Source organism: Seriola lalandi, unplaced genomic scaffold (genome assembly GCF_002814215.2).
Source record: "Seriola lalandi dorsalis isolate HSWRI2012SDOR001 ecotype SW California unplaced genomic scaffold, Sedor1 jcf7180002054945, whole genome shotgun sequence".
NCBI lineage: Eukaryota > Metazoa > Chordata > Actinopteri > Carangiformes > Carangidae > Seriola > Seriola lalandi.
Window position 1 is genome coordinate 3,847,741 of NW_019525496.1, and position 20,712 is coordinate 3,868,452.

Below are 20,712 nucleotides of genomic sequence, written 5' to 3' on the forward strand. Positions count from 1 at the left end.
AGTGTTTTTACTAATAATGCCACATTACTATTATGAAGGCAGTAAGCTTGGTCTGCCCTGAAAATATGCTTGCTGCTGGGGATGTATAGCAGTACAATCTAGCTGTGTCCTTTTGCCACAAACAGTAAACATGTTCACCGTCCTCTTACACTTTCAAATCCTGTTTACTGCATGCTACACATCCTGTTTATTAGATACCTGCATATGTTCCTGTATTTCATTGAAGTCTATATACAGAGGGATTCACTGTATAGTTATTTTCAACTTCAGAGTTAGAGTGTGGTCCTAGGTATATGTTTTAGTGTTAATGCAGTATCTATCTATCTATCTATCTATCTATCTATCTATCTATCTATCTATCTATCTATCTATCTATCTATCTATCTATCTATCTATCTAATCTATCGAATCCTATATTAATGTGTAGTTCCTACCTGTGGCCACTAGATACCGCTCATTACTGAGCCTCAGTCAGAGCGCGCGCTCAAGTGAAGTACACATGCACAAATCGCAGCGCGTTCACGAGAGCTATCCTGACCAACTTCCAGGAGGAGCAGTGGTGAAGTTCTGGGAGGAAAATTCAGACTTCGTAAACAGTCGAGAGGCTCACCGAACACAAAGCTGACACGGGCCACGACCAGGCAGCCACTATGGACGATTTAGGTAAGTTATGGAGTTGTTTTTACAAATCTCGGTGTTTTCCTACAGCGGTCAGTGAGGAGCGGAGAGCAGGGTGGAGGAGTTAACGTTAACGACGAGATTTTACGTTGAAAAGACACTTTCTGGCCCAGTGTAGTCACACAGCTCAGGAAAAGCGAGATAATTGTGTTACAGTGCAGTGGGACTGTGTGACACATTTCTCATTTTACCCACTTTGTTTTTTTTGTTTTTTTTATATATATAAGCAGCGTAGTAACTTAACGGCTGGACATGGTTAGCCTTCACCACTACCTCCTTTTAAACTCTCCTCCCTGTAGTAGGTGGATGTTTCTGATAATAACACCGTATCCTGCTCATTTAAATCAACCTGTTTTTATCAACATGCGTGCCAGAGGGAGGAGATATTTGGCTGACATTTTGACATCGAGCTTTAACATTACCTCCTCAACTTTTGCCCCCAGGCTATTCATTCCAGCTTTGAAGTGGTGGAGTCAACAGGCCTCCCCATTTAGACTGCTCAGTGCAGCACAATGTGAGCTCAGCCCTGGCTTGGCTGGCTTATAATGGATCTCCAGTCTGATGGAGCAGCCTTAACTGCTAGTGATACTTAATAACTGAACATACTCTCCCTTGGAAAGTCTTGATACGGGAGACAAAGGTGTCATTTGGACAGTAGAAAACGCTGAAATTGTACTTCTTGTTAAATACTGTACATAATGAGATGTGGGAGTCACAAGTTCAATTCAAGAGGGAAAAAAAACACTCAAAAGAAACCGAACATGGTCTCTCAGTATGTAAAAGGTGCTGATAACACTTGGTTGTAGGTAAAATAGTGGTATTTGTTGGTAGGGTCATGACCTTGTGCTTATCCTGTTGATTTCTGCTACTTTAATGGATGGAGCTGCTACACAATTGCTTGGTTAACAGATGATTAATTTCACATTAATAAATTAGAAGTGTCTTCATATCATATGGTTCCAAGACACAAACTTAACTTCTGGCTACCAGCCACAGTGGCTACATATTAAAAATTAACAGTTGATTATTTATTTACTTGACACCATTTCTCAGTAGAACATGAAGCTCTGATTGGTCCAATGGTTATCTGTCAAAATGGCTGTCAAAGTAGATAAAGTTACTAGGTAAAAGCAGGTTCTTTTCCAGCACGTTGATGGTGCCTATTTTTGATGTTTCATTTCGTGTTAAAGTTACATTTACTACAAATGTGTGTCTGCTGATTGATGATAAAGTTGTTTTAGCCTCTCATATTATTTTTTGGGGAGTTATCATTTATTAAGCTCTATACATTGACTAATGCTAATTCAGAGCCCAGAGTAACTGGGTGATTTGTGTGATTTGTATGACGATCAGTCCAACACCCAAAGATATTCACCTGTCGCTGTTATAAACATGGAAAAACGGCAAACACTCACATCGAAGTAGTGATGTCTGGCATTTGTTCTTAATAAATGTCTGAAAAATTAATCAATAATCAAAATTGACACCATTATTTTTCTGTCGATTGAAAAATCATTAAAGTAACAAATTCTGTTGGCTTTTAAGATACTCTTATCACCCCCATGTCTATTACCAGCACTGATGACAATTAATTTATCCTGCTGGGGTAACTCCATGCAGTCAACTCCATCTATTTTTTTTGTGCCACTTTAACCAGCCTCCTCTTTGGTTCATTGGTCCATGACCTTTGGCCCTGAACCTCTGAACTTCTAATTTTGTTGTTATAGTTTTCACCAGCTGGTCAGTTTGCTATATTTACCTTGCTAATTCAGAATAAATCGCTTGTTTTGCCTGCCAGGTATCTGTAGGAGTGCTTCCATTGTCCCGAGCTCCCAAAGTAGAAAGGCAGTAGATTTGTGAATTGTTTAAGTGGAGAGGCGATGGCCCACATTTTGAGCTTGGCCTGCTGTGAGAATACCTCCAGGGCACATTAGATGCTCTAGCTGCCATGGGCTAGTGAAAGGGCTGATTGTTGGTGGAGAGGGAGCCTGCAGCCCCACTGAAGTAGTGAGAACAGCAGGCTGAAGAAGGGGGCGAGGCTGCAGAGGAATGTCGAACATCACTCTGTATCAGGGTCTAAGGCCAAATACTCTCTGGGTCATGACTCACCTCCTACCACTACCACCAGAGGGAGGGCTGTCGGTTTCAGTCGGTTCTCCTCAAACACAAGTCCTCTGGTAATTGGAGACACGTAGAGATTGTAAAAAGGTCTTTGAGCTTTGAGCAAAACCATTAATTTTAAATGTCATTCAACTGCTCTGCTACCAAAATCTAAATATTATTGTACACATCATGTAGCTAACCCCTCCCATGTCCTCCCTAAATATGCAAGAACAAACCATGTTAAATATTTGTAAATACTTTATGACTGGTCAACTGTACTTCCAGTAAATCCCCAGCTAACAAGCCCCCACAGGTCCTTGTCCTGAGGCTCACTGATGACTGACAGGTCTACATGGAGGTGTCTGGAAACCTGATCACACTCTACTCTTTCCGTCTTTAAATTGGTATCGATCTGCCCACGTTGGTTAGCACTCGAGGAAGGGAATTCCCTCAGCAAAGTGTGAGCAATCCTCCAGTCTCCACCTCTGAGTCACAGTTTTCCAGAGGTTTTCTCCAATCAGTCCAGGCCAGGTGGCAGCCAGGCCTGACTTCACTGTCGTTACCGCCCAGGGGGACAGGTCCTCACCCAGATGTGGCCCTGAAACCATATGTGACAGTGTCCTGTCTGTTTGCCTGTTTTGCTTCTGTGTTTCATGTTTGTGGGATAAGAAGCCGCCACTCGACTTTCTGTGAATTCCTCACGATCGTGTGAGATTCAAGCAGGCTGACCTCATTGGGCTGTGGACGCCCCGCTTCATGTCTGCAGGTTAACACAGAAGAAAATGGATTAGTGCAGCCTTGCGTTACACTGGAGGGTCATGACTAAAGGGAGAATAAGACTCGAGCATGCTATACTCCTTTTGATTGCGAAATCCCTCTGTTATCGACCTGGCGAAGTGGGCAACTACCCCAGGAGCCCCAGGTTCTCTGTGTGGCAGTTTGATTCACTGTGTATGTATTTGTTTAGCATCATTAAATCAAAATAGAAACAGAAATAAGGACCCAAAGGCACCTAACTTTGGGAACTCTTAGTTTGGGAACTCAAGTTAATCCAATACAGATCAAATCAGTTAGGTTAGTTTTCATAGTGTGACCAGAAAATTGCACAATGCAGCAGCATACACAAAGCAAAAGAACTGACGCATATTGTTACACCCTTCATGATTTAGCTGTTTCCTTTACAGACTTTTATGTAGCTAGTAATTATTAGACGTCTGTATGTAAGTCGGCTTATACACACAGCTGTAGACAAATGTGGCTTAATCTTTTTTACTTTAATGAGATTGGCTCAGCAAGTAAAACATTGAAGAAGACGTACATTAAAGAAAGAATATTGCACAGTAGAGTTCAGTAACCTGCCAATGTACAAACATGCCTTATTCTTGCAACAACAACAAAAAACGCAGCAGAGAGCATCTAGGGGTCTGTCACAGCCAGGCCTAACAACCGCATGAGCCGCTCAGCTCAATTTTCACCCACACACAGGTCCATGTGTAGCTACAGGCGGTGGTTATGAGGGCTGAAACAGCAGCACCTGCTACACATACATGCCTTTTGTAAACAGGCAGCAGTCCTGTTAGATTTACTGTAACTATATCAGTTAATCACCTTGTAGAGGAAGGCCATATTCTCCAAGCAGAAGTGAAAGTTGGCTGTTGTAGAAGCAGCATGGTCTTAAATGTTTACAGCGTTTGCACAGCATACCAAAAGATCTTAGAAGGTCTTTAGTGGTTTCTGTGTCCCAGTGCGTCGGCAGCACAGAGTTAGTGTTACCAGACTAGCTATCATCACCCCATGAGAGCTGCAAGGTTAGTGCATACCGGCCCTAACCAGCGGGCTCGCCTGCTAGGCCAGAGGGAAGCTCGGGGCTGTAAATCAGTCTTGTTCCCGAGCTCCACACCCATCCTGTTCTGGGTCTGGGGAAGAGAAAGCTGCATGGCTGACCTCATCGCTTAGGCAACAGACCCTGCCCCACATCCTGAGGAAACAGAGGAGAAAAACAATGAGCAGAGTCAGTGTTGGAGTCCAGCTAACATTGGTAAAAGGGGGGCAGCTGTAGGCCTTCAAACTGTGATCCTGCTGCCACAACAGCGTTTTCACTACCAAGTGCAGTGTCTCGCATTGTTGCTTCAGTTGCAGCACTCGTCACTCTTTTCCTCCTGCCATGCTGTTTCCACACCTTCCTTGTTTCAGACCTTGTAACTTGGCTTAGAGAACAGTGCTGATTGTTTTCCTGACAGTTCTGGGTAATGTAGTAGGAATCTGAGTCCAAGCTGGATTTTTCTAACATTACCCAAGTAGGGGAACACTTAAGGACATGTTTAAAGAGCGGGGAGTTTCATGTCTTTCAGCAGGGCAGGAACTCTCACTTCTGTTTTCTAAACACTCAAGCTCCACTATCATGTGAAATGTAAATGTAAACTGTGAGAACTGTCAAGTGAAAACATTCTTCAACTATTGTGATACTCTGACTCTGTCAGTCACTTTTCAAGCGAAAGAAAAACACTACCAAAGATTTACTGGTTGCAGTTTCTCAAATGAAATGTACCAAATTATTAAGTGATTAATAGAAAAAAAACTTTTCTTGATTAATGTTTATCAAACCTTTTCACACCAAGGACCCCTAAAGTGACACAAATTAGACCAGGGTCCCACATCACACACGAGGTATTTGCTATTAGATGTTTTATTACAGAAAATGTTTGAAACCCATGAACAACATATTCATACATTCTGTCATTGTGTTAGTTACAGTGTTAGTTATAGTGGAAATAAATGATTCCCCTTTTTGCTGGGGACACCCAGGAACCCACTCCCAACCCCAAGGACCCCTGGGGTTCCCGGACCCCACTTTGAGAACCACTGTTCTAGATTAATGAATATTGAAAGTAACTGTTAGTTGTAGCTCTAGAGTGTGTTTCATTCAGGCAAAGTTAATGTACAGCTGCTGATTTTTAGACAATATTTAACATGTTTGAGGATTGGATTCTTCTACTAAATGAGCAAATGGGTTTTGTAGAGAGACATGTTTAGATTTAGATAGTATGGTATTGGAAAAAATATAATTAAACAGAATATAATAAATATTGTATATAATAAAACAGAACAAAAAGATTACAGCCAAGCTACACCCAGCCCTATTGGTTATAAATCAGACTGGGTGGTGCAGACAACTGTCCTGTTCATCTATAGGTTATCTACATGTCTGGAGCATGGCTGGATGTTTCAGTGTTTTAGTACAGGACAACACAGCCTTTCTTTTTGGGTCTTCCTCATTCTACACAATTACACTCTCGTATGGCACAAAAGACCACTCACTGACATACAGTCCTCACACATGCATGGCTTTGAATGTGTCCACAGTGACTGGGTGTTACATCAGTCTTTAGACTTTCCCCTGTCATCTGATTTACTGGTCTGTGGGGAAGTGCTTTTATTTTGGTCCAGCGTTCTCTCGAGGGGGGTGTCATCTTTCGGATATGGGGCTGCTGAGCAGGGTATTTTTAGATATGTTTATTTTGAAGTAATCACCCCAAGATGCTTCTGTCTTTCTGATAGTATGCTATTACACTCATTCATCCTTTGTCTGTGTGGGCCTGTGTGTTATACTGTACTGTACCATTTTTAAGCTCTAAGGCTTATCATTTATTTGAATATTCCTCTCTTGGTGCATTTTTTAATCTGTTTCTCATTTTCTCTCATTCACTCACATTCTCTGTCTCTGTGCCCCTGGTTTCTACCCAGCCCCCTGGCATCTCACCCCCTCTCCCTGGCCCCTGCCTGTCTTGTTTGATATAAATATCGTGTCGGGTTGTCCTGATGGGGTAGGGTTTCGCTGTGGGGCTGTGGCCGGTTCTGCTCTTTTGCTCCCTGGCTATAAACAGGTGAGCTGTGGACCCAGCGTTGCCCACATGTTAATAGAAGAGATTAGATGGCTCCGGTTCCTTCCCTGCCGGCCTGTCTGCGCTGTACTCCATGCTCTGTGGGAAATGTGCAGTAAAAACATTGACATCTCCCTTATCCTGGTATTCAAAGCATGCTGTAGTTAGTGGAATGGGTCCTGTAATTGTCAACACATTATTTTCATTTTCTGGACTGACAGATAGGGTTTTGTATCCGAGCACATTCCTCACCGGCTCTCTACCTTGAGTCCTGCGGTACTGGAGGAATGTGTGTTCTGCTTGAGTAGATTTTATTACAAAGCATCATTTTGATTCCCGGAGCGGACAGAGGAATGTGAGGAATTCCCCATGCACCTTCGCTCCCATCTGATAAACACTGCAGGACCGTGGCAGGGCCTTGAGTGAGGAGGGGGTGTGCACAGGCAGGACTGTACATGTACCCACTGCCACAAGAATGTACAGTATCCACATAACTCCAGACTTGTTTGTTGAACATAATGGAGATTAGTTACCACAGTGTGACCACAGATGGATCCTATGACAGAGTTAGCTACTGTTAAAGTAAATCGTATATTGTTTGACTGGGATTGATGAATTCATCTTGAATTATTAGTCCCAGTCATGTCCTTTTTGATGACAACTTTATTCCTCCAGACCCTGCACAATGGACTATTGAGTCAGGATGCTGTTAGAGTAGAATTGGACTTTGTCCATCGCGGCTTCTACCCCCTGTCTGGAATGGAAAAGATTAGCTTGTAACTTGGCTTACAGTGCATGTTTGCATTCTTAATGCTTCTAACTCTTCTTGGACCAAACTCGTCCGAGGCTGGCGAAAGCCTGGTGTCCGTCCTCATGCCCGATTCAATGCTGCCCTCCTCAGGGACATAAGGGAAGCAAGAAAATTTCAGTAGCATCTTCATTTTCCTCTTTTTATGACCTGCAGCAAATGATATCAAAGAAATGCACTTGATGGTCACTGAGAAGTGTGTGTGTGTGTGTGTGTGTGTGTGCGTGTGTGTGTGTGTGTGTGTGTGTGTGTTTAATGGAGGCTGCTCTGTAAAAGGCTACAAAAGGATGTGAGCTGGAAATTTTGGATTTAGTAATTATACTTTTCTGGTGCTAAATTTAAACAGGTCTGACTGTGTTACTGGTCTCTGCTAATGCCCGGTTTTGGTCTTTCTTTATCCTGATATAGAAATAGCAAAAACCATACTTGTGCATCTCCCACTGTGATTAATTTGCCGTCCATGTTAGGGCTGCGACTGATGATTATTTTTATTGTTGATTAATCTGTTGATTATTTTCTCTTTTGTTTTAATGTGAAATACAAGTGAAAAATCACAAAATTTCACAGTTTCCTAAAGCCCAAATATGAGACCTTTTGAATAACTTGTTTTCACTATCACATAAGAAAAGCAGAATATACTGGAGAATGTTTGGTTAGTTGAGGTAGTTGCAATTTTCTGTTTGACTAATTAATTAATTGATTAAATGTTTTACCTCTCATCCTCATCTTCTTTGAAGCCCTTATATGTAGGACATGGACACCAAGAACGAAGGGCTAAAAGTAATTGAAACAATTTAACAATTGTCACTGGGACTGATCTGTTTTTCTACAAAAGAAAAACTTGCTGTAGTCACATAAAAAAATCTGTCCTTAGGGGCCTTAAAACCTACTGTAGTTTTATTACCCACCAAGGAATGAATGCAGGCTTCATGCATTTGCCATCATAGTTTGATTTAAACAATGAATCTAGCCGTGATGCATGTCCCCTGTGGAGATCTTTTCTGGACTTGATGGGCCTCGGCCTGACTCACAGATGTGTACTATCAGCAGGTGGGAGGGGGTATAATGAGTGCAAAGACTCTATTACAGAGGGAGTCTCAAAAACTTGGCTCCATCTCCAAATGTTTTGGAAGGTCTCAGGCAGTACGGCCGTCCCCTCTGTCAAGCCACGGAGAACTTTCTAGGAATACATTACCATAATTAGTCAGTTTTGGGCCATTTTCTAAACATTTGACAAGTTTTAAGAGCAGCTCCAAGCAAAATGTGAATCTTAATCTAAATCCTTCACTTTGTTTTAAATGAGTTACCTTTGTCCAAAACCAGTTGTGGTATTTTTCTATATGGAGTCTTTGTTTTATGAGCAACAAAGTCGACTTCAGTAAGACCTTGTTTAGCATGTCAGCACCAGGTGCAGATTATTTTGAGCTGGTCATGATATTTCAGCACATTTGCACAGACATGGGCTACTTACTGAGCTTACCGCTTTAAATAGGCTTGTGCTCCCATGTGGTTTATGTCAAACTTCATGGCTAAAACATTTAGCTTCTGGGCTAGGATCTCCCTTTGCACTGAAGACGATGATGAAGACACGTGACTGAATATAGTGGAATTCACCACTTCATCTAACATCTAACCTTTTAAACTTATCCTAGTTGATTTGACCTTTGTCACAAGTTTTCTACTTTAGGTTTGACATAATAGCCGAAATTATATATACTCTGTAAATGGGAATTTGTGGACAAGAAGGCACTAATGAATTAGACTTCCACTGTTACTAGATACAGCGCCACTGAAAGGATACTGTTGTTGAAAGGATACTGTAACCCATGTTTGGCCCTCAAACCACTCCCCCCTCCCCTCAGTAGACTGGCAGCATGTTGCTCACACTATCTTTGTCTGCTGACTGCTTCACACACACACACACACACACACACACACAAACACACACGCACACACACACACATATGCACATACACCTAACCCTAACTGGAGGATATTACAGGTACAGCAAGTGGAAAAAATAATGTGAGTACAGATACTGGACTTTTTAATGATTTAAAAGCTAAATATTTGTGATGCTCGATCACTGTGACCTGACAGTTTTTGTCTGTTATATTAGATGTTGTCTTTTATTTACTTATTATAAGATTAAATTGTAAAGGCTTTGTTGTTTGGTCTTTTAATGGGAACAGCTATAGACCTTATACCATGCCTGACTTGATTTTACACAGCTGATTGTGAGTAGTGTGGAGGCAGTGTCTGCCATGAGTCTGTACGTAACTTTAATCAACTTTACATGAAGTTTTGAGTTAAATATTTACTTTTATGCAACTTTGTTTGAATTAATGGTGGAGTATTTGGAGAAGTAGAATTATTTAAACAACAGTATGACATAAATAATGATATTTTATTCCATTTATATACTTGTTTCTTCAAACAACTCCAAGGCGGGAGAGGAAATAAGTTTTCATCCATGAACAAATTCCAAATTTAGAGGAAAACGTTGTACTACATAGACTGTATTTTAGAGGTGGCAGAAGTGTTATTTATTTGGACATTTTTTCACTTTTCAACAAGCTTAAATGTGCAGTGCTTCCTTGAGACGGACTGTCACAGGTCCAAGCCTGTGTAGTGTAGGATTATGCAGCCAGTGATTGCGGTCTATTCTGGACAGGCTGAGGATGGATGGATTGTGTGATGTAAGAGTCTATTTTGTTCCTGCGTTCCTCCGAACACTCAGCAGGGCAACGCTGTGCCCCCTTAGCCCTGGACAGGATTCAGAAACACTGTCTGCCTGTCTGCTTCTTTGTTCCTATCAGTCTGGCTTGTTAAGTTCACACTGGTTCTCATAAAACACAGGCCGGTCACAGACATTTAAACATGACTCAAAGAGGTATAACATACTGAAAATGACACATCGAGCTCATTGACAGGTAGATGTCATTTTCAGCAGGCTTGTATTTATAGTGTGGACTGATGGAAAAAGTATGTTGGGGATTTCAGTGGGATATTTTATGAAGGCCTAAAAGGTTTAGGAATGTAAGTTGGGCTCAGTGATCAGTGGTACTTTTCCAGTCTGTGATGGTGACTGGGCCTAACCTTATCGTTGGGAGATACATGCTGAGGAGAAATCTTTTTTTGGAATGAGAAACTGTGTCCGACTCTCCCCGACTGACTGTTCACAGCATGACACCACAGTCAGCGGTCGCCTCAGAGCCCAACAATCCCCGTAAAGAATTAAATGGTCTCCAGACCAACCATGCTTGCAGGTTGAGACATACAGCAAAAACAGTTCAGGAATGTTTGTATTACTGTGTCTAATTTTGAAAAGACTGTTATTTAAAGGAAAGTAAGACATTTTCTAATCAACTGTAAAAGCAAATACAAAGATTTTATGGGCCAGCACCACTGTATTCGGTACATTATGTATGATTTACTTACAACCAACCCAATCAAATACAAACATCATACCTTTCAGACGCTTTGCTGGCGGACCTGGAATCAACTACGTCCCACATCTCAAAGCGACCGGTATTCTTGCCTGACGAGACCCCCTACTCCATCCCCACCGGAGGACACTCATACCAGGATGTGTCAGTTCCACCTCCAGTCCCTCCTCCACCCTCAGCCGAGGCGCTGAACGGCTCCCTGGTAGATCAGCCGGACTCCCACCACTCCTCTCAGCAGGTAAGTCACGTTAGATCACTGTAGTGTGATCATGTACAAAACTCATTAACTGATGATTTTTTGTTGAAGCTCTTCAACAAACTGATTTATAGACTGTTTACCAAGCAACAGAAAGTACAAGAATGCTACACAGCATGTTAGATATAGTAAATTAATGAAAGATGTATACATAATAAGATTTGTGCTCCTGGTAATGTCAAATTAAAAGCCAAGTAAAATTTTTTCAGTATGTCTGACTGATGTATCCTTTGCAGTCATTAGGTTCAGCGCAGAAGAGCTCATGGTCTAGGGACAGTAGCAGCTCTCCGTTGTCTCACATTGAGGAGGACCACGTCTACAGGTAGCCTGCCACACACCTGCGATGTTGTGGGTATAATGTTGAGCTTATCACGAGTTGTGATGGACAGTTTTCTCTTTACGTCTCCTCGTCAGTTTTCCAAACAAACAGAAGTCCTCGGACTCATCAACAGCAGCCATGACCTCTGCCCTGGGCAGTAACCTCTCAGAGCTCGACAGGCTGCTGCTGGAACTTAACGCAGTGCAACAAAGCTCCCCTTCATTCCCCACAACAGGTAGACACAAAGCCTTCAGCTTTATCAGTTTTGTTTGTGGTGAGCAGAATGAGTTGTACTGCTAATGTGTCCGCAGAGGAGGCAGCTCCGCCCTTACCTTCCTGCAGCATCACCCACTATGAGAATGGCGGCGGCCCTGACATCATGGTGAGCCCTCCGCCTCAGGAGAAACCCAAGAGGAACGGAACAGAACGGTTAGACGAAACCCGACCAACTGTGGAGAGTCTGCTGGACGAGCTGGAGGGCTCAGTGCCTTCACCCAGGTACAGACAGTCTACCCCCCACAACTTCTCTCTAGCTTATGACACTCATTAAGCTGAAAAACAACCAGATGAGAGGGTGAAAGTTCTGCTGTCATAATACACTCAGATAAATGTATTACAGATTTTGACCAAATGTTCATTACGTTGATTTATTTCTTTAAGATTGCTTCAGTTGCACTTTGTTGCATTTGGTTTTATAAACACACACCTGTAAACACACCTCCACATCAGCCAAGCCCGAAAATGTTCCTGCGATATTTTGAGTTGCTTCCAATTTTTGCTATTTCCACTCAGATTTCTTTGTGTGCCAACTGAAAAGAGGTTGATGGAAACATTTAAATTAGGGAACACTGTTTGGATCATATTTCCTCAAAACCGTTCGTACTGTTGCACTCATGTTTCCACGCAAAAAGTGGAAGTAGTTGTGTGAAGAATGAAAGAGAAGTTCAAATGCTACCTGCTCCTACCTATGTCTGCATGCCTGGCCGCAAACTCTACAGTGCTGATGTCTTATGATAACTTCTCTCTCAGCACATGGTTTAACAAGACCATGTGAACAGATTGACAGTGGCATGAAAATGGTGCCTGGTTTGTTTTGTTTGACTTTGTGATGTTTGTTTTTTGGGATTAGGAAAACGAGATATCTCCTCTCACACAGACAGAACATAAATGCATGCTGCCAGTCAGTTAGCCTGTCAGCTGTCGTCTCTGTTAAATTGCAAATTATAATAGAAAATGTGAAGCTTGTTCTCTGTGGTGTGGCTTTGGTGTGTTCGAGCTCTGAGCTATACTTTTGCCGTAGGGTCAGAGGGAATCTCGTGGGGAACAATAGATGTTTTGACTTCTGCTGTTAGTAAGGTTTCAACATTTGCATGTAAATACAGATCATTTTATAATTTGTATTTTCCAGCCCCCCTGCTTGCCACAGCGATTTGGACACCCCCTCTCAGCAACAAGCCAGAATTTCAGCTTCCTGTGCCACGAGAGAGTTAGATGAGCTGATGGCCTCTCTGTCTGACTTCAAGGTAAATAGCAGAAGGAGTAAATACTGGAAGAGCTTCATTGATCAACAAAGTCAAGCTAGGGGATCTGTCATTTTCCCTGTAATTTCCCTCTCCTCTTCCTCTGCTTACTCTCTCATTTTTCTGTTCTCCAGCCCAGTTCTTTGGGCTCTCTGCTGGACCCAGCAGGAGCATCTTCCAGCTCCCCTCATCCTCCAGTCTCTTCCTCCGTCACCCCAGTGGCTTCTCCTTTTCCTAGTCTGTCCCACCCGTCTGCCTGTGCCTCTCCTCTCTTCTCTTTGCCTACTGGTCTAGAGCTGCATATAGACGAGGATGGAGGAGACGGTGGGGTGTCGATGTCCCATTCGAACCGCCTCGCTCCCCACAGTCCTATATCCTCACTTTCTGCAGCCAGTGATCTAGACCTGGACTCTATCATAGACGTCTCTGCCACCATGCTTTCATCCCAAACCAAGTCTCTGCTAGTCCTCTCTCAGTCCGCTTCTTCTAGTTCCAACCTGATGAGAAATAGCCCAAGTCCTTCCAATACCACCACCACCCCCTCACTTACTTCAGTTAACACTGTCCTGGACCACAAGTCCTCCAAGTGCTCCACTCCGTCTGTAGAACGGGTCTCGCCCTCAAATACTGTTGGTAAATTCTCTTGTGCTCCTGAGACCGGGAGCAAGGGCTTTGCTTCTTTTCATGACCTTGATTTGAATTTCTCCTCTCCACCTCCATCAAAAAACCTCACCCCTCCTCTCTCAGCGCCAAAGACTCCTTCACCCCTCCCTGTCGCTCTCTCTGTATCTCCACCTTCTGCACACGCTTCCCCAAAAGCATCTTCACCATCTCCAGTCTCTTCACTGGTGTCCCCCTCTCCACTGGCCTTCACGGCCCCCAGTAGACAGTTGTTAGAGGCGGCACCCACAACCCAGAGAGCCAGCCCCTTCACTGAGCAGCAACCCCCCATGGCTGGGCCTTCCCTGGATGAGGCACTAGACAAGCTGCTAGCAATGGGTTTTTCCCAGAATCACTCAGCAGCACATGTGGAAGAACCACAGCTGAACATGGATGCACAGTGTCTGGGAAGAGGAATGCAGGAGCTGCACGAGGAACTCATCCTGCCCATGGACAGAAACAGTGTGCAGCCTGACACTTTCACCAGTGCCACCAACACCATCACAGACGACTCAGTGGATGGAGGCACTGATGGAAATGGAGATCTGGACTGGGCTGATGAGGAGCTGTCTGTGTCCTTCCATGACGGACTGGATGGCACCATGACGCCTTACACTGAGAGGCCATACACAGATGGCAGCATGACACCGATGACAGAGGCCAGCTGGATGGATGAGTCCATGACCCCATCTACATGCCCCGGGACCCCTGACGTTGCCCTGGACCTGCCCATGCTGCAGACTCCAAATATAGACAGAGTGTCTGCATCCGGACATGTATGCATCTCCTCTCCTGCTCGACACATGCTGCACTTGTTTTCTTCACATTTAGCTTTGATTTTTGTTCTTGCTTGTGAGATTGATGCTTCGACACAAGCTCTAGTGTCTGCTACACCACTCTTCGCTCAGAGGGTTTCTTTCATGTGTTTTCTTGAAAACCTGAAAACATGAAATATTTATTCAGTACTTTACTCATCAAGACTATTTTAGAAGTATTTTTGTGGACAGAGGAGAGATGTGAAGTGACTGGGAACAAGGAGACAGAGAGGGGGAAGTCACTAATGGTCACTAATGGTCATTTTAACACAGAAAAGACCATGATTGCTGTGTTTACATTTCATATCATCTCTTAAATCTTGGTTAGCACTTTCAAGTATAGGTGGAACAATTAGTCAGTTAACTTATTTTTTGATTGACTGAAAAGAAATCAACAATTTTGATAATCAGTTAAGCCTTTAAGTTATTTAATCAAGCGTATATTTCAAATATTCACATTTTTCAGTTCCTCATATATTAAATGTTGCAGCTTTTCTATGTTTTATATTGTTTTAAGTTGCATATCTTTGAGTTATAGACTATTGGTCACATAAAACGCCACATATTTGTTTCACCTTGCATAGACTACATGGCTTATTGATTAATCAGATGAGGTGCTCTGATTTCACTGTCCAGCTCAGTATTAGATACTCCTTTGACTGGGCAAAAACTATAGAGAAAAAACAGTATTATGTTTGAGCTTTGCATAATGTAAGATGAAAGAAACCCTCTTTGAGAAAATACATTGTCAGATAGAAGCTTGTGGAATAGACGTTAACTTGAAAAGGGAAGTGGCTCTTTCTAATCAGGAGTTTTTTTTTTTTATGCTGCACTTTATAAATAACTCACTGATTTCCAGTTTCAGTACTCAGCATGTTTACACATGTAAACCACAGTCCTTTTCACCTGCTGCACCAGTTTTGTATGGAAGGAACCGAATGTGACCTCTGACCTGTGTTGTGAAGTTGGAGTGGTTGCTGAGAGACTGAGAAGGCTGGGGGTGGGGGGTTCCTGGGTCAGAGTTTTGAAAGCATCAGACATAAGCATGCAAGAAGAGCATGAAGTGTGACTCTAAGCCCACTGACCACTGCTTCCCGGCCCATCGGTGATATGAAAATCATAATCTGTGTGACTCACCTGCTGCTACAGAGCTCTGCTATAACTGCTTCAGCTGCTTTATGATTGGTGTGGACATATGATAAGTTGCTCATCATTCCACCTCAGATAAAATCAGTGATTAGGCGCACCAAGGAGACTCCCAACGTACATCCCATGTACAGAGATGGTCTCCTGCGCAGGAAGATGGGACCCATCATTGTAAACAAGAACAGTTCTCAGGACCGCCTCATAGAAGAGCTTCAGGGAAAGCTCGGGATCGGCCGCTCAGAGCGGCGGCGTAAGCAGTCTGATGACTGGCTGACCGAGGGTGTCGTCGTCAGTTCCAAACCCCAGCGTTTCCGTCCTGATGGGGCCTGCAGTGAGGTCGACAAGGTTGGCTTTAGTGTGCTGAGCAGTTTTCCCAAATATTTTTCTCCCCAATTAATTCACCCTTCGTTTTCTGCACATTCTCCTCCGTGTGTCTGCTTCCTTTTCTCTGTTTTTCTCTCCTCTTCCTCAGATCATAATTCCCCCAGAGTCGCCTGTCCCCGTAAGGAAGGTGCTCCCACCTCTCTCTCCCCCAGCCCCTCGTCGCCCTCCTAATGTAGAAGAACCTAAGCGGCCACTGGTTGTACAGCATCCCCTCATTCCTATACCACCACCACCACCACCACCTCCTCCTCCACCACCTCCCTCTCCCCCTCCCCCTCCCTCTCCCCCTCCACAACATCCACGCATCCATGAACCAGTTCACGCTCCACCTCGGCAGATTATAAAAGCTTCACATCCACCACCACCACCACCCCTACCTCAGGAACCTCCCGCCCCTAAACCAGAACCCCCTCCTCCTGCTCTTACAATCCCGACACAACCTCCACCAGTGGAGCCAGTGATACCAGTTGCACCCAAAGTCCTGGTGTCTGTAGGCTGCCAAACAGAGTATGACCCTATCTTCCCTCCGATGCAGGCATGAACCCCTGTCTCTTATCCTTTCTGTTTTTCACACTGAGAAGAAGCATACTGTGATCATTATTTATCTTAGTAACCTCAGACTTTGCATTTCTCCCTGTGTCGTTTAGAAATACATAACTGTTTTCATAATTGACCCATTTCAGATTATGGCCCAAGGTAAGGGTGGTGTTCCTGGTGGGCCCCCAACACAGGTCAACAAGCTGGACAACATGCTTGGTAGCCTGCAGTCTGACCTGAACAAACTGGGTGTGCAGACAGTAGCTAAAGGAGTGTGCGGTGCCTGCTGTAAGCCAATCGTAGGACAGGTCAGGTGGTTTTATTAAGGTAATATATCTCGAATAGAAAAGTAGATTTTGCATATTAAAAGTCCACTATTCTGCTTGTGTAGGTGGTGACTGCCATGGGCCGCACATGGCACCCTGAACACTTTGTGTGCACACACTGTCAAGAGGAGATCGGTTCCAGGAACTTCTTTGAGCGTGACGGACAGCCTTACTGTGAGAAAGATTACCACAACCTGTTCTCCCCACGGTGCTACTACTGCAACGGGCCCATACTGGATGTGAGTCACTGCTGTTTACATGTGTGTGATCGTGTATATTGGAGTTCACAGTCAGCCACCAATGAATGTTGTCGTGTCTGTACAGAAAGTTGTGACGGCGCTGGACAGGACATGGCATCCTGAACACTTCTTCTGCGCTCAGTGTGGATCCTTCTTTGGCCCAGAGGGTACTGTGCTTTGATTTCTTCATCACTATGACTTGTATTTATACTTGAAATTGTGCACTCCATAATCATCATACTTGATTTATAATTTGTTTACATTATGGATTGTATAACATCTGTTGTTTGTTTCTGTTTTTCCTGTGAAGGTTTTCATGAGAAGGATGGAAAAGCTTATTGCAGGAAGGATTACTTTGACATGTTTGCACCGAAATGTGGAGGCTGTGCCAGAGCCATTCTGGAGAATTACATCTCAGCACTGAACTGTCTTTGGCATCCTGAGTGTTTTGTGTGCAGGGTCTGTAAAACTGGTGTTTTTATTGAACATTCGTATTGTCTTCCTGTCGACCATGCAACTTTTGTCCTCATGGGTCAAAATTGACCTGATCTGTTTTAAGTAGTATAAAGTATAAAATTATTACCCAATAATTGCATTACACCTTTTCAGTCGACTTCATTCCAACTCATTACTGTGACATTTCCACCTTCTTTTGGAATTTGATGGTAAATAAACCTAATTTACATAAAAATATATTGTGTTTTTTAGCTTAAAAAAAAAACGACAAAATCTTGAATTATTTTGACTATAGTTACAATCAGAGGAACATATGTTGATGGATTATCACAGACGGGTACATGTCAGTTTAATCAGAATACTATTTTGAAACCATTTTAGTAGTGTGACCCATTGTAGTGGCCGGGTCAAATTTGACCCAGGAAGACCACAGATGCTATAAATTTGAATAAAACGCCCAAAATCCAGCCAGATTTCTGATATAAAAACATTTGAAAGCAGGAAGGTTAATGCACCTGAGCTTGCCTAACACTGTATAGATAATATGACTCAACAAGATACTGTAATAAGAGTAAAGTATGGGAATGACACCATCTTCCTCTGTCTGTGCCTACAGGAGTGCTTTACCCCGTTTGTGAATGGAAGTTTCTTCGAGCACGATGGCCAGCCCTACTGTGAAGTGCACTACCACGAGCGCCGTGGCTCCCTCTGCTCCGGCTGTCAGAAGCCCATCACTGGTCGCTGCATCACAGCCATGTCCAAGAAGTTCCACCCGGAGCACTTTGTCTGCGCCTTCTGCCTGAAGCAACTCAACAAAGGCACCTTTAAAGAACAAAACGACAAACCCTACTGCCACGGCTGCTTCATCAAGCTGTTCAGTTAGGGAGAGCATTTGGCAGCATCACATACTGTGTGTGTCAGGGCTTGGATCAGTATCTAAAGCATCTTTAGCACAGGTAGGGTGAGAATGGATCGTGTTTGTATCAAAGAAAGTTGTCTGTTTTTTATTGATGACATTGGAAGTGTGTATGGATCAGGTATGTGCATGAGGCTGAAGCACCACACTGTCTCTGCCAGACTAAAATACTTTTGCCGTGTCCTTCAGATATGTGGAAAACCTTTTTTAGACTGACAGCCATTTATTTTTGAAGTTTTTATGGGTTTGAATTGGAGTATAGGCCTCAGATTGATGCAGACGTGCTCAGTATTTAAAGGACATTGAGATTTTTCAGAACATGAAAAAGTGACTTTAGAGAGGTTTTACAGATCAACACTGATGTGCAGAAGACATCATTTTCACCCAGTCTCCTTTAGATGTGTTGGACATTTTCCACAGGCAAAGAGTTGTCATTTGTTTTTGTAACTCTCACAACATTGTTTTTTCAAGTCTTTTTAGTTGTTTTTTTTTCTTTATCTTACTGATCACTGTAGAAATCCATAAAATACTAGAGTGTTTGACATTGTTGCTCACTGGTTGAGTGTGTAATTTTAAAAACCATTAAAAAAAGAGAAATGTAAAAATCTGAAAACCATAACAGGGAACAGGTGACCTGTTGTTTTTAGCATTACAATGTGACCTGTCTTTACTGATGAGCTTTTAGATAATTTTTTCATGATATTAAGTTGGAAAGTGCAGATGGATAAAAAAAAATGGTCTGAGTCAGCGTTGACAATTATTTTGTATGTGTGAAATTGATTGTAGTGTCACTTATTCAGCCTAAGAAAACGCCCTTATCTGAAGATTTTAAGTGTTGATACTAGAGTGTTACAAAGTTGAGTTTCTATTATAAATGAATCAAGAAGTGAGAATCAGTCAGTTTTACAGTCTCTAACGTCAGAATCTCAATCACACTTATTTTTTTAGCCAAAGGCAAACCATGCATGGGTGAATATTTTACAGTGATTGTCAATGAAACAATTCAATATGAAGCCATCCACCAGAAGCTGCAGTATTTACTCTCAATTACATGTTTGAATAAACCTCACGTTTTTGTGCTGCCAAATCATTCCTTATTTTTTCACTGTAGAAAAGAGAAAAACAATCTGAAAAGGGTTTGTTGCAGTTGTCTCATACAGCGAAGTGGAGCCTCACAAAGATATTGGGATAATATTGTGCATCTCTTATACTACCATGACTGACTGTGAGTGCATCTTCAGAAGTGTTTTTGTAAATATCCAATGCAGCTACGCCATAAGCTTAACGTTTAATAACCACTCATTGGAAGAGGGAGAGGGCTGGTGAGAAGGCAAAGCAAAGATACTTTGATATTTTTGGTGTCATTACTGTATTGAGAAGCTGATGAATGTTCACTGTTTTGAAAGAAGTAGTACATAATGCAAGAAAATGTGTAAATGTGCCTGTGATACTTCAGTAACTCTATGCAACTGTGGATTAACAACTTTGTATTTCAGCATCTTTCTTACATAACAGTCCGTCTGTGCCATTTTATCAGTACCTTGTCTAATAACACTGGCAAATTCAGCAAAATACTGAGAACAGGTCAATAGTCCACAGTTATTCATGTTATTAGTCTGTGAGTCCACTGAGAAATGTAGGCTGTTAAAATGAGAGCCTGGTGGTCTGTCAGAGTGAATGGTAGGACTAAGATGACTCTTCCCTCAGCATCTGAGTAGCATCTACTGTATGACCACCAGGTTGGGTCTGTACATGGTTTAATCGTGACATGCAGCAGATTTATCGGGCCTTTTGTCTTGTTCAGGGAATTCTAGAGCCTTAAATCTTTTCTCACTCTATTTAAGAGATCATGTAACAGTTGTCTTTTTGAATCAATTTAGTAGAGTGTTATTTAACCAAAGCCATACCTTCTTTGAATTTTTTTTTTTTTTGTCTGTTCACTTTTTCTTTTCTTTTCACTTCGAATGTCAATAGTTATGAATAGTGAGATTCCTCACCTCTAATCTGATTACGCAAATAAATTCTGTTTTGTTATCAAAATGCTTTCCAGAGGCTTCATTTGTGCTTATACTGTCACTCGGTGCACTTAAGCTTCAGTAAACACAACAAATATGAGTCCAACTCTGCAAGGCCTCCTTCCATGATCAGATTATGTAAAAGGCCCCCTCACCCCTCCTACGGAGGAGCAAGACACCCAGCCTGGAAGTTGACAAGGCTGC

General features: G+C 42.7%; 1 protein-coding gene across 1 annotated transcript; it reads left to right on the forward strand.

Moving 5' to 3' along the window:
- Nucleotides 1-520: 520 nt before the first annotated feature.
- Nucleotides 521-20,533, forward strand: pxnb (paxillin b). The gene is made up of 14 exons (XM_023393952.2): nt 521-663; nt 10,949-11,157; nt 11,412-11,497; nt 11,590-11,729; nt 11,806-11,992; nt 12,903-13,017; nt 13,149-14,450; nt 15,714-15,980; nt 16,108-16,554; nt 16,703-16,864; nt 16,948-17,121; nt 17,207-17,288; nt 17,432-17,580; nt 18,194-20,533. The coding sequence occupies exons 1-14, from the start codon at nt 651-653 to the stop codon at nt 18,458-18,460; spliced, it is 3,600 nt and encodes a 1,199-aa protein (XP_023249720.1). The 5' UTR covers nt 521-650; the 3' UTR covers nt 18,461-20,533.
- Nucleotides 20,534-20,712: the final 179 nt, after the last annotated feature.

Excerpts from the sequence above, each read along its gene's own strand:
- pxnb (XM_023393952.2), top strand. Across the intron at positions 13,018-13,148 it reads CCTCTCTGTCTGACTTCAAG|CCCAGTTCTTTGGGCTCTCT; the intron begins GTAAATAGCAGA and ends TCTGTTCTCCAG. Across the intron at positions 15,981-16,107 it reads CCTGCAGTGAGGTCGACAAG|ATCATAATTCCCCCAGAGTC; the intron begins GTTGGCTTTAGT and ends CCTCTTCCTCAG.